Raw genomic sequence first — 14,834 nt, 5'->3', positions numbered from 1 at the left:
TTATTTTAGTAAAAATAGATGCATATTAACTTTTTCCATTTTGGACATTCACGGAAGGGAGACATTTATTGAATTTTTTAAAAATAGAGGAGAGATTTCTGCTAAAATGAAACTATAGAAAACTTAGGGAAGGTTTTTATATTTTACCCTAAAGTTCACGAGCCTTTATACCTCGAAGAAAAATAAAACCTCCTAAAAATCCTTTTCTTCAGCACTGTTTCTTCAGACAGTTCTCTACTACTCTACTGGTTAAATCATGGCATCTCGATGTCGATCTATCTCAAAACCTGCCCTCAGCTTTCTAAAATCGGCCGTTAACAAATCTACGGGCAAACCCATTTCTTCGATGCGCATTCCTCGCACACATGCCTTTTCGAGGCAATTCGTTCACTCTTCTCAAATTCCATTTTGAGTTTTCTTCCAATATATGCAAATTAAACGATTTTTATTATTTTCTTTCTTCCAGGTTACCTTCTGAGGTGGGTTGCATTCAATCTCTTCTTCCCCTTCATAGTGCTATTTCTTCGGCGCGTCTGACGTCTTGTCTCGGCATTGACTCGAGAAGTTCGAGGTCGCTGTCTCAGGGTATGCTCTGCTGTGCAAACCCAGGAGTTTGATCTCCATCTTTATATTTGTATGTGTAAGACGCTTTTTTCTCTAATTATTGCTTGCTATCTTACATTTTTTTTTTCTCTTTTTTGTCCACACTCTTGTATTTCCCAACCAATGACTTTGCCTCCGCTGGTATCTTAATGTGTGTTCTCATTATTCCTAGTTTTTTACTTATTTATTTGTATTTTTGTTCATAATATTATTTCACTGATCATCTTATTTGGTTTGAAAAGTTTGGGTTCCGTTTATGGATTGGTTTATACTCTTTATTGAACTATACTTGGGGCTGATTTTGGGGGATTTGAGGTTGAATATGACTGTTAATATTCCTTAACAGGTTATTATCATGAATTAGAGTGGCCTTGTCTTTTAATTGGCCCGATAGTGATATGACCTTAATCTGCCTATCGTCTTAATCTTACAGCCTTGATTATCTTTTCTTGTCCGGGACTTAAACCGAATGAATACAAAATGCTCAGGTGTCTGAATATATCCTTTGTAACATATTTATGACGGCGGGGTTCTTGATTTTCATAAAATCCCACAATACAGCTCCAAGGCCTTGTTAGTTTAATGATCAATTTATACACATTGACATCAATCCTTTCTTCACGTATGGTTTGTGCTAATTACATTTTGATCCAGTTGAGTTTTTGGCTATTTTGGCAATTTTCTTTTATGTTTATTAAAAATGATGTTATAAAAAACTCTTGGTTAGTCAGTCTTACTCCATGGGTCGAGGCTCTACCTTGTAAGTTCCTTGTCTCAAAGCAAAAGGTGCATTCCATGCACACCAAGGTGCCTAACGTTAAGGATGATAATATACAGTAGTTGGAATATCAAGATAATTTTTATATCTTAGTATTCATCACATGATTGGTAGTTTCTAAAGTTTTTTCCTGTATAAGTCTATAAGATAAAATTTATTTACTGTTCTTAAGATCTTTATGTTTCCTAAGTCCTTTAAAGCTTAAAGGTCATTAAAGTCTTTTGGAGGTATTGATTTCAATTGTTGACTTACTCCTAGAGCTGCGTGAGCTAATTTCTTTACTTGAAACCCTTAAAGCTGTGAGTTTGTTACCCTCGGAAGGGGATGAGAGAGTTTGGGCACCTGCTGTTAATGGTCTGTTCTCTTGTTCTTCCTTTTTCCCACCTTCTGATAATAGCCCTCTCTCTGCCAAAGAAATTTGGAGTGGTCCCATTCCCCCTAAAGTTAAGGTTTTCTGTTGGGAAGCAGCTATTCAGGTAATCAATACCCATAAAAGACTCCAAAGAAAGCAGAAGAATTGGTTCATCTCACCTCATGCTTGTATCTTTTGCTTGAAGAGTAGGGAGAGTACCAACCACCTTTTTGCTTCCTTTGTGTGGCAGCATTTGTTGTCCTTGGAAGGTAGAACTTGGGAGGCCCCAGCTGAGGTTGCAGACCTTTTCAACCCAAGCTGGATGAGGTATACTACTGGAAGGCAAAATATTTTATAGCAGTGTGTAAGAGGAGTTATTCTTTAGGGATTGTCTACTGAGAGGAATGCTGGAGTTTTTGAAGATAAGTACAAGACAGTGGAGGTGTGTGAACTTCTATTGATAAGGGTGGCTAATTGGGTTTCAGTTTGTGGTGAATTCAGTGTTGTTTCAGTGAATGACTTGCAAAGAGTTTGGCAGGCTGGTGCTAGTTCTTATTTACCTTGAGACCACCAAGACTGGCTGAGTAGTTTCCACCAACAGTTGGAAGGCTGAAATTGAACTTCGATGGGTGCTGTTTGGGAAATCCAGGAGAGTCAAGAGTTGTGGGTGTTGTGAGAGATGAAAGTGGTAATATTCTTCCTAGTCTCAGGTCCAGCTGGACATGGGATCTCTCTCAGGGCTGAAATGTTGGCAGTAATTCAAGGGTTGGAATTGATAAAGCTAAAGGGGTGGAAAGAAGTGGGCATTGAAGGAGATTTCTAAACAGTTATTTTCTGGCTAAAGAACAGAGAAAAAATTCCTTGGAGGATGGGGCCTTAAGGCCTTTGGTTAAGACAAGCACTATCCCTGGGGGGTCCCCTGAATACCTCATTCACTTGGATCCCCAGAAGTGCCAATTCTTTGACTGACATGTTAGCTAGAGTGGGAGTGTCTAAGGATCGTCTTGAGTGGGGTTGCCCAGGACTGGATTGTAATGTGTAAATCGTTAGCCTTAGTTTTAGTAGGAATCTACTGAATTAAAAAATATGGAAGAAAGTAGTTTGTTGAAGAGAGAAGGAAGAGAAAAGGAGAAGAAGAGAAGAAGAGAAGTTGAAAAGAAAAGAGAGCAATAATCTGGCCGCCCCCTTCACTTATTAGTTATACTAAAATAATAGAACAGTACAAAGACAACTATACCCTTATAGAGCGGCAAAACATAAAACAACATATATAACATTTAAAAACATAATAGAATTTGGACTCACATAACTACTGTGGTCCCCACCTCCTATCTAACAACTAACATAAAACATCTACTCAGAAAAACATCATAAAACTAATTAATCTTCAACACTCCCCCTCAAGTTGGGAGTAAATGTCACACATTCCCAACTTGCGTAGATCATGTTCAAGCTTGTTCTTTGCTAATCCTTTAGTAAGAACATCAGCCAACTACAACTCTGAAGAGACATAAGGCAAACAAACTTCTCCGATTGTTACCCTTTCTCTTATAAAGTGTCTATCAACTTCAATGTGTTTTGTCCTATCATGCTGAATTGGATTGTAGGCAATATTGATTGTAGCCTGATTGTCACAGTATAACATCATAGGTTCCTCTGCTTTCACCCCAATCTCACTCAAAAGAGATCTAACCCAAAGAAGTTCTGAGACACCATGAGCCATGGATCTATACTCAGCCTTTCCCCTTGACCTTGCCATAACCACTTGCTTCTTACTCTTCCAGGAGATCAAGTTTCCACCTACAAAGGTACACACTCCTGATGTAGACCTCCTGTCATCTAAGCATCCTGCCCAGTCTGCATTTGTATAGGATTCTAGCTTCAGATTCTCATGATTTGAGAAAAGAATGCCTTTGCCAGGGTGCTTTTTCAGATATGCAAGTATTCTCTCAATAGCTTCCCAGTGCTAAACCCGAGGTGCATGCATGTATTGACTCACAACATTGACAACATAAGAAATATCTGGTCGTGTCATACACAAATACAGTAGTCGGCCCACCATTCTTTGATATCTCCCCACATTCTTTACCAATTCACCATCCACACCATTAATTCTGTGATTTGGATCAATAAGAATGTCTGCTGGTTTGGTCCCCAGCTTCCCAGTCTCTCGCAGTAGGTCAAGTACATACTTTCTCTATGAAATGAAGATCCCATGCTTGGATCTTGCAACTTCAATCCCTAAGAAGTATTTGAGCTCACCAAGATCTTTGATATCAAATTCTTGCTGCAATGATTTTTTGAGATCATCAATCTCCTCCAGATCATTTCCTGTCACCATTATATCATCCACATACACAATCAGAATTGACACCAGAGCATCTCTCCTCTTCACAAAGAGGGTGTGATCAGATTGTGTCTGTGTGTATCCAAAGCAGATGAGTGCCCCTCTGAACCTGTCAAACCAAGCCCTAGGTGACTGTTTCAGTCCATACAGAGATTTTCTGAGTCTGTACACCTTTCCTTTACCAACATTTTCATAAAAGCCTACTGGAATGTCCATATATACCTCTTTCTGTAAGTCACCATTGAAGAAAGCATTTTTGACATCAAGCTGGAACAAGGGCCATGAATAGGTGGTTGCTAGAGATAAAAGGATATGAACTGAATTCATCTTATCTATTGGTGCTAAGGTTTCCAGATAATCAACACCATAGGTTTGAGTATACCCTTTTGATACCAACCTTGCCTTGTACCTCTCTATCTTGCCATCGGCCTTATACTTCACTGTGAATACCCATCGACATCCGACTGTCTCCTTGTTTGGGGGGAGATCAACTATTTCCCAAGTTTGGTTTTTGACCAAAGCATTCATCTCATCTTGCATGGCTGTTTTCCACTCAGGTTTGGAGAGAGCCTTAGTAACATTCCTAGGTATAGACACAAAATCCAAGGAAGAAAGAAAAATACGGTAGGAGGGTGATAAGGCATTGTAGGAAAGATGGTGTGAAATGTAGTGGGTTGTACACTTTTTCTTCCCCTTACGAAGTGCAATGGGAAGATCAAGGTCAGTAGCAATGGTGTTAGAGACAAAAACATTATCATCAGAAAATATAACAGGCTCAGGCCCAAGAGGAATACTTGGAACTGTATCTGCCGAATCTGGAGTTTCAGAAGGACAGACAGACAGTGGTGTGGAGTCAACCATCATATGTCGGCGTTGATATTGCTATGAGGCTGCCCGTAGTGGCTCAGGCAATGAAACCGGAGGTGCAGGTGTTGGCTGAACTGATAGAGGCACCACGGAAACAAGAAGATGAACAAATTGTGAGTTCTTCTCCCCAAAACTCGCCCCCTGAGGAGAACCACTCGAAAAGAAGAATGTGGATTCAAAAAATGTAACATCCATAGTGACAAATCTGCTCCTCGACACTAGGTCATAACAGCAATACCTCTTTTGGTTCTGAGCATACCCAAGAAAAACACATTTCTTGGCCTTAGGATCCAATTTCTTGCGATGAGGGCCAAGAATGTGAACAAAAGAAACACAACCAAAAACCCTCAGAGGTATATGAAATATCTCTCCATCTGGAAAAAGAAGGCTAAATGGCACCTTAAACCCCAAAGTCCGTGAAGGAACACGGTTAATCAAATGCACGGCTGTAAGAACTGCATCTCCTCAAAACTGCACAGGAACTGAAGCACACACCATAAGACTCCTTGCCACCTCCACAATGTGTCTGTTTTTCCTCTCAGCAACTCCATTTTGTTGCGGTGTATATGCACAACTGCTCTAATGAATTAGACCATGTTCTAAGAGATACGTGGTTAGGTCCTTCTCAAAGTACTCTCTGGCATTATCTGATCTAAAGCCTTAGTTCTCACTCCAAATTGTGTGAGAACCATTTGGTGGAATTGTCGTACTAAGTTAGGAACCTCATCACGTGATCTCATCAAATATATCCAAGAATATCGTGTATAATCATCCACAAACAAGATAAAGTAACGGAATCCTCCCATGGAAGGGATTTGATATGGCCCCCATACATCAGTGTGAACAATATTAAAAGCAGAAGTACTTCTTTTATTACTTGGTTTAAAAGACTGTCTACAATGCTTTCCTAACTGACAACTCTCACACTCCAAAGTAGATAATTGAACAGACTCAAACAACTTTGGGAAAAGACATTTCAAAGAACTAAAAGAAAGATGTCCCAAGCGATTATGCCAAAGCATAATCTGGTTCACCGACTCTGACCCACTACTACTGCTGCTGCTAACATGATGGCCCTAATGTCTCAGAATCTCATCTAGAAGGTAGACTCCATTCACCTCACGACCACTCCCAATAATCTTCTTTGACTCCAAATCCTGCAAAACACAATTACCAGGAAGAAAGATCACAGAATAGTTTAAATTTTTTGTCAAAGAACTAACAGACAGTAGGTTGGTATGAAGTCTAGGGACATGTAAAACAGAAGGTAGAGTTATATCATTGATCACTCTAACTCTCCCCTTCCCAACAATGGGCATATGTGAATCATCTGTTGTAGAGACTATGTCTCTACTAGAGCACAACTGATAGGAACTGAAAATGGTAGGGGCATTAGTCATATGCTCAGATGCTCCTGAGTCTATACTCAAGGGAGGCCCCTCCTTACCTGAAATGGATGCAAGATTTGCAGTTGCATATGAACTACCTGTTTGTGCAAAGGAAGTGGTGTAGTTGGCTCTTGCATTTTGCTGTCCATCTGGAAGGTTAGAGCTGGGTGAATCTTTCTTACTCTGTTCTCACTAATGCTACTGCAATGGATTCCCAATCAGTTTGGGAGAGAGGGGCTGAAGAGTCTCCTATAGTGGTTTCATTTGCATTTCCCTTCTTGTTTCTTATTCGAGCAGGCATAAGATTTGGATGAAGCTTCCAACAAGTGTCTTTGGTATGCTTAGGTTTCTTGCAATAATCACACATCAAGTCCTTATCTTCCCTTCTAGTCTCACTACTCCCCGTCTCCATTCGGCTTAGGTTTTATTGTACCAACCATAGCCGACTGGTCAATCCTAGGCTGTCTTAGCATTACATTCCTCCTACTCTCCTCTCCAGAGACAAAAGCATAGGCCTGAGAAAGTGTCACACCTTCCCTAGAAAAAACATGTTGCCTAGCAATGTCAAATTCAGGGTTCAACCCTACCAAGAACTCAAAAACCCTATTCCTCTCTACCAGTCTGTGATAAGTTGCTGCATCATTTACACTTTCTCATACCACAATTTCTAAGTGATCTATTTCCTGGCATAGGGTTTTCAGTATGGAGAAATACACAGCAAGAGGTTTTTCTTTCTGTTTCATACTTATCACCTGATTTCTCAACTGATAGGCTCTGGCTTCATTTTGCTTCTGAGAGTAGGTTTCAGTCACTCCATCCCAAATCTCCTTAGCAGTATTAGCCCATAGGAAATTTTTTTGCAATATGAGGTAACATAGAATTACACAACCAGGACATTACCATGTAATTCTCTTCCACCCATCGGGAAGAGTCTGTATCAGGTTTCTTCTCCTCCCTAGTGAGATACCCTAATTTTCCACGGGCACTAATAGCCATCTTAGCCGATTTTTCCCACTCCAAATAATTTGTACCATCACGTTTTACTGTAGTAATAATCCCAGACCCAAAAATATCACTACTACCTCCAACACACAGTCCCAAAGTACCGATAGATTTCATCGCAGTATTCCAACTCTCCATTTTACTTCAAACAGTTCAATAGTAAGAAAAAAATAGATTGGAGACCTTCAAAAAATAATTTAATATCACACACAGAAACCAACCCTTCCGGAAGAAGAAAACCCTAGCTGGAGGGAAATCTCTCTCCTCCCCACGGCTCCCAATAGAGAGAAAAGTGAATCGATCACTCCGGGAGGCTTAGAAAATTCCAGAAACCAAACCGCCCTCTTTAGAAAATCAAAAGAAAACTAACAATATCTGGGCGCCCAAGATCAGATAAAAAACAAAAAGTCCAACTTTTCTGGGACTCTTCCCCATACTCCAATTCTTCCTGATTTTGATGCCGAACAGTAGATCACCTTCCTGATGTCTAGATCTTACCAAAAACTCCAAGAGCTGGGCAATCTATAGCAGATCGATCAGCCCTTTACTACTTCATGTAGTTGGCTGATCTAGGGCTGCATGAGAATGCTTCAAGAAACCCTAGCCGATGCTCTGATACCAAGTAGGAATCTGCTGAATTAAAAAATATGAAAGAAAGTAGTTTGTTGAAGAGAGAAGGAAGAGAGAAGAGAAGTTGAAAAGAAAAGAGAGCAATAATTTGGCCGCCCCCTTCACTTATTATTTATACTAAAATAATAGAACAGTACAAAGACAACTATGCTCTTATAGAGCGGCAAAACATAAAACAGCATATATAACACTCAAAAACATAATAGAATTTAGACTCGCATGACTACTGTGGTCCCCACCTCCTATCTAACAACTAACATAAAACATCTACTCAGAAAAACATCATAAAACTAATTAATGTTCAACAGTTTTTCTTTTTCTTTTTCTCTTTCTAAGCTTCAGCTTTGTTCTTGGGACATCCTTTTGAGGCTGGTCAGATGTATTATGTATTTTCAGCTTCTTATTTAATGAATTTCACCTGTTACTTCTAAAAAAAGTTAATCTAATGGGCACCAACAAGTTTGTACTATGTAGCCATTGGGATGCATTGTGGTTTGCCTATGAATTTCCGTGTGATCACTTTTGAAGGGATTGAAACCGATTACTTTTATCACTTTTCATAGTAATTTAGGATTGGATGCCTTTGAGAGAGGCAGTTTTTAGATGAACCTTTCTTTGAGAGTGTTTATATTATCAATTGCAGTTATAATATATCCCAACGAACAAGGTAGACTCACCCTGCTTTGGAGCCTTAGTATTTTGAGGATTGAACAAGACAGACTCACTCAAGGAGCGGCACTCTTCCCTTATTTGTTTGCAATGATCATGGATGAATTGACTAAACATATTCAAGAGAAGGTCCTGTTGTGTGTGTTGTTTGCTGATGGCATATTGTTAATTGATGAAACTAGTGGGCTTAAATGTGAAATTGGATCTTCAGAGACATGCTCTAGAAACAAGAGGTTTTAAGATAAGTTGGACTAAAACAGAATATGTAATCATCATAAATTTAACCTTGATAATGATAATAGGGGTGGAAACAAGTGTACAATAATGGTTGAATACCTCAAAGTAACTTCTTTGATTTCCTTGCTTAGGTGATTCATAACAAATGAGAGATTTGAGGAAGATGTCCTATAGAATATTAGAGTAGCATGGGCAAAGTGGAAGGGTGAAACTGGAGTGCTACGTAGATAGGAGAATATCACTTAAACTGAAAATGCAAGTTTTGTAAAATGGATGACGGTGTTGGGCACTCGATACTCAAGAAACATGTTCAAAAAATAAGAGTAACAAAGATGTGAATGCTGAGACGGATGAGTGGGAAACGTAGAAAAGATGGGATTAGAAACAAGCATATTTGTGGAAATCTAGAGTAGTCCTGATAGCCAATAAAATGGGGTAAAGTAACTGTGATGATTTGGTCATGTATATAGAAGAACATCTACAACACCAGCAGGAAGTGCCCAATTGCAAGTTGAAGGGTCTGGGAATGCTAGTGGAAGGCCAAAAAATACATGGGCTGAATTAGTTTGTGACGGGAATCAACTTAAGGTGTATCAAAAGAGAACCAAAGCTGCTCCTATGCTTATTTGTCATCATTACAATGATATCCCACATTGGAGCTGGGTTAGCAGTGGAACAACATGGGAAGATCCTGGAGTTTTCTATCCACTTTAAGATGCTCTTTGTGTGGTTAAATTTGCTGCTGAACAGGACTTATTTGACTTGCATTTCTGGACAGCAAGGGCATTTTTTTTGTAATTTTGCATGTTTTGGAGGTTATGTTTGGGGACAGGTTTTAGCTTAGTAATTTCCCTTTGTTTGGCTTTATGTTTGTAATTGTTTGGGGGCATGTTTAGTCTAATTTAGCTTCTTTTTGTAAGTGGTTCATTTGAAGAGCAGTTTTGGCTAATGAACAAAGAAAGTTTCTCTACAGAATTTGGTGCGATTGCCAAGTTGGGGGTGTGATTGCCTAGGGTTTTCATCTTAGTTCCATTTCTTCTCTTCTCTTTTTTCTTTTGTTAGCTCTTTGTTTCTGTGCAACACACCTAGACCTAAGTTTAGTTGCAAGGATAATGCTGAATCACAAAGATCTTGCATCAGTTAGCAATGATTTAAGGCCCTATTGTTCAACAGTAGACATTGCACTGAATAGAGTGGAACGGCAGAGCAGGATCTATGCAGCCAAAACCATATAGTTTGGACAGGGTTTTTGTTGGGTTGAATATATTGAGTTGACCTCAAACTCCTTTGGCTGAAACTGGTCTGTGCACTTAAAATGCCATTGTACTTTGCAAGATGTTTTTTTAGGCTAAAAAATGGTCAGCTAAAATCTGAGAACGAAAAAATGTTTGACTTGAGTTATAGGGCATTGCTGTTGCTACCGATTGGAGAGAAGATTACTCTCCTATCATTTTCTTCAGAGAAAAGGTCACATATTACAGAGGACAAGGATGTTTGCTGAACCTTTTTCTTTCTTTCTTTCTTTTTTTTTTTTTTTTTTTGATAACTAAAAGATAAATTAAAGTAACTTATATCAAAGTAGCAAAAGGTTACAACAGCTGATAGAAAATCCGGTGGGACAGACTGCCACAATTTTGTTCCTGTAAAACACTTTGCTGTTTTGGGCCAACTTGGGAGCAGCTTGATTACATCCTTTCAACATGCCTAAACCTAACGAAAGAAAGGTTAGCAGACACCGACTTTATCTCATCCACAACTTCACGGGAGGTTAGATTGTTAGATTCAGATTCTGACAAAGTTTTTACTGCCACAAGAGTCAGATTCAAACGCCATGTAATTCCACCTTTGTTCCACAGCAAACGACGCTGCCTTCAGTATAGCTTGGAGCTCACCCTCCAGAACACCATCACTTCAATTTACCCACCTGTAGCTACAAGAAAATCTTGGTTAGTAAAATCTACAATTCCAAAATTGCCTTCCCTATTGTCCGCACTTCCAAGGCCCGCATCACATTCAATTATGAAAAAATGTGAAAGGCTATTATGATTGATTCCATCCCTTCTCATAGAATTTCAGAGTCATAGGCCTTGTTTGCATCTGGATAAGTCATTTACCTAGGTAATACACTTACCTGGGGGAAACACTTGCCTGGATAAGTGCACTTACCAGTGTTCTTTTATTCCCCAGGTAAAGTTGTACAATGACTGTTTTATCCAAAAAGTGACTTTATTGAAGGGACAATATTGTCCCATCACGTATTAGTAATTTTTGGTGCAGATGGGTAAGTGATTTACCCAAGTCTCAGGAGGGTATTACTTGCCTAGGTAAATGAACCGCTCAGGAATCATTCTTTTCCACAGTACCCACTATTTACTGAAATAAGAACACAGGTTTATTTCTTTTCCGTGGGACCCGCCAACTTATCTGCCCCCACTTCCTGGAAAACGAACGAGGCCTTAGTCCCAAACATACCTACATTATTCTTATCCCTATCACCTAAACATCTGAGAAAATTTAAAACCCTATATAAAACCTAATGCACAGGCCTTGTAATATTCTGAAAAATATGGTCATTTCTCGCTTACCATATACCCAAGCCAAGAAATCTTTTTTCTCAGAGAGACTATCCAAAGAAGAAAGGACTAACCATATGAAAAAACACCATCAGCTTGAAAATTTTGGAGCCTGACTCCCTACCTACTAGAAAATACGATGGCCCTAGAAACCATAATCCAAAGAAGACTCAGTTTCTTCATCACAAAAGACACACGTGTCATCTTCAATACATACCGATTTGTGAAAGATCTCTTTATTTTGGAGAAGGTAAAGTAATTTTATTAATAAAACCATAATTATGCCAGGTGTGGGGGTTCAATCATCTGAACCCCAACCCCACAGAGAACTTTTAATCACAGAAGCACTTCTAATTCTGATACCTAACAAAAATAGCTTGAATCATGGAGGGACTTCTAATTTCCAAATCATTTTAATACATAAATACAATTCCACTGACAAGCTCCTACTGCTAGTCTTCTGAAAGTTAAAACAGAAATCTTTAACCTTGAACTTGCCTGAAACAGGAGTCCAAATAATAGTTTTATAAGGTTTTCTTTTGAAGAAATGAGTTATTCATTATGTTTTGGTGCTTATTTCTTTTTCTTTTTCATTTCCTGTTTAATATTTGCTCGAAATTAACTTTATAGTGTTTACTTTTTCAATAGTTTCTTTTTGTTAGTGAGACAAAGTAAAATTCTGTAGAACAATATTTGTTTCCTAGTGGGAGCAGAAGATTTTGGCAGAAGGCTGCCCACCCTTCAGGTTCATTTTTACCAATGAAAACAGAGAAAAAAAATGCTAAAAGGCCATTATCCAATATGGGTCCAATCTGTCTGGGGTCCTGGAAGTGGACTGGACATGGACCTAACCCAGCCCAAGATTTTATCATTACACCAAGTAATATCCCCTAAAAAAAGTAAAAAGAGAAGATTCTGTTGAACAAATATGATAAAATCTAGCAAACTGGTCGTCCTCATTACTCTTGGTTTATCTGTGTTCAGTATGATATTTATCTGGACCTCCAAGGCTATAGCAAGTCAGAACCATATCTTAGACTGATGTCCACCTATATTGTTGTTCCACTTTGGGGAATTTTGGCCCTGATGTTATATAACTGCGCCCATTAGAATGACATGACTAAGAAGTAAGAGTTGTGCATTACATAAAATTGGTATTTGAAGGAATCATATTGAGTGGGGATGATTCATATGTAAGTATGTAACTGGTATAAATGGTTTCTGGTGTATGTTAGAAGTTCATGTGAATGTCCGCAACAAAATTGGCGCTTGTAGAGAATGTTTGGTAGTATAATGCCAATCGTTTTGTGTTGACCCTTTCCACTTCCATACATAGTTCCACGTTGAAGATCAGTTCAGTACCTTTTCCAAGTGGAGATTACCATATTTCAAGTAGAAGGAATGATTTCTATTTGACTAAAAGAGAAGTGTAGAACTTTTTTTTAGATAAGTAGAAGCAGAAAAATAGAAATACTTGTGCATAGTCTATGGAAGCTTTGCCAATGTAATCTTCATTTTGACCTTTTGCAAGGTAGATTAGTCATTGAATCTGCAGTATGAGTAACAACTAACAAGGGGACTTGACTTCGTATTTTCTGTGTGCCTAAGGAGTCAGATGCAGGTTGTGTTTGATGTTCAGTGATTTCCCTAGTGCTAGTGGGTTTTGTGAGACCATGTGCCTAGTTAGCTCAGGTGGAGCAGTTCAAGCACACATGACATGATCATGACATCCTGTGCTTGCAAGTGGTTTTGCTAATAAAATATTGCTCACTAAATCATGTCGTATAAATCAGTTCATGGTCAAAGCATTGTTTGTTAGTAGCTAATCTGCCTTTGTTAAATACTTAAATGTGGGATATTTATAATGATGCTACCTATTTCCAAGCAAACGGAATCAAATATCCGTGGCTGTGTTCTAACCTTGTCCAGTGCTTCTTTGCTTTTTACGTTTCATTTTATTTCTGGGATTAGTTTTTTTTTTCTTATTTTTTTTATTTGCACAGGCGAGTTAATACTGATATTTTCTCCCTTGTCCATTCTTCCCCTCTGAGTGCTTGTTAAGAACTAGGTCTGAGCGTGCCCCGATAAAGAATCAAAGGATGGAACACGCCAAAGGTTGGAGATGGAAACAATCTATCTATTGGACAGAGGGAGTGAGAGACTTGGGGCCCTGGCATCATGTTGGCCTTGCTATTGAGTTCTTTGACAATTGTGTAACATGGAAATTGTTGTCGTAGCAGTAGCATATCAAGTTACTGATTTTTTTGGGGTTCAATAATATGCTTTTGACATCACCAATACTCTTCTTTAATTATTCAGAGTTTTCTGTTCTTTTCTTGAAATGGATTTTCCTGTGGGCCTGTGGCAAATGTGGTACTTTGGCCTAGTTGGTTTTTCACTTGTAGAAGGCTTTCTCCTGGTTTGCATCGTCTCCATTAACATTGAGCATACATGCCCATGCATGAACAAATGGAGGATAGTCGTGTGATAGCATAAATGACATGTGTGGTGGACCTGCTCTTGCTAGTGCTAGCAACACCAAAGCAAAACCCCAATCCTTTTGGGTTAATAAAAAATCTGGTCGGCCACGTGAAATGCACATGCAAGGTGGGTTGGGTTGGAGGAGGTGATTGTGGTTGTGGGAGTGTAGTTAGATCCCCATGGCTGTTGGCCCTACTTGTACTGTTCTACTATCTAAACAAAACCCCTTTTTAAGGGAGACCTCAGCCATTGGCCCATTGCGTTTGCGTGCGTCCATGTTCTCCCCTACTACTTAATTACCTATTTCTTTTAATATATGCATGTATTTGAATAATACAAGAGAGTGCATGTGGGGAGGTGTCAATGACATCTCACAGCTTGTACTTGGCATCTTTTTTCTTCTTTTACATTTTATGCGTCACTTACAAAAGAGTTGTTGTTGTTGTTACTTGAATACTTGTTGCTTGTTGGGTTGGATTGGATGGGACTCAGACCGAGAGAGTGGGACTTTGCCGCAAAGTAATGGCGTACCAGGATTCATGTTCATGTGGACGGACACTCACTCTAATCCGACGGCCAGCCCCTATGGTATGGATTCGCCACGTTATCTATCCACGTGGCTAATATTTTATGGATTGGATTTGAGGATACGGAAAACTTAACGGACGGACGTCCTTTTTGGTGCTTATTCCTCACTCTTTACTTGATAGGTACGTGATGTCCTGTTGTTTACGTAAAGTAAATAATACAGATAAGATCAAGGGTGAGAGTTGCAGCGAAAGCCATGTATACATGTAGCAGAGATCATTGTTGATGGAAAAGCAATTATATCACCTGGCTGGCTGGAGCACCCAGTTCATGGAAAGTAACCATGAACCATCCCACCTCCCACCTGATACCAACCGAT

The 14,834-nt window shown here is 39.2% G+C and overlaps 1 protein-coding gene across 1 annotated transcript; it reads left to right on the top strand.

The window, feature by feature from the left end:
- The first annotated feature begins 51 nt into the window (after nucleotides 1–51).
- LOC104604513 (protein NONRESPONDING TO OXYLIPINS 2, mitochondrial-like) lies at nucleotides 52–13,788 on the top strand. Its single transcript, XM_010268888.3, has 3 exons — nucleotides 52–378; nucleotides 467–634; nucleotides 13,509–13,788. Exons 1-2 carry the CDS (start codon nucleotides 257–259, stop codon nucleotides 615–617), a joined length of 273 nt encoding a protein of 90 aa, XP_010267190.1. The 5' UTR covers nucleotides 52–256; the 3' UTR covers nucleotides 618–634; nucleotides 13,509–13,788.
- Nucleotides 13,789–14,834: the final 1,046 nt, after the last annotated feature.

Source organism: Nelumbo nucifera, chromosome 6, assembly GCF_055504915.1.
Source record: "Nelumbo nucifera cultivar China Antique chromosome 6, China Antique-T2T, whole genome shotgun sequence".
NCBI classification, from domain to species: domain Eukaryota; kingdom Viridiplantae; phylum Streptophyta; class Magnoliopsida; order Proteales; family Nelumbonaceae; genus Nelumbo; species Nelumbo nucifera.
This window is presented reverse-complemented; position numbering and strand designations above follow the sequence as displayed.

Excerpts from the sequence above, each read along its gene's own strand:
- LOC104604513 (XM_010268888.3), top strand. The coding sequence starts at position 257 with ATGGCATCTCGATGTCGATCTATCTCAAAACCTGCCCTCAGCTTTCTA. Across the intron at positions 379-466 it reads CGCACACATGCCTTTTCGAG|GTTACCTTCTGAGGTGGGTT; the intron begins GCAATTCGTTCA and ends TCTTTCTTCCAG.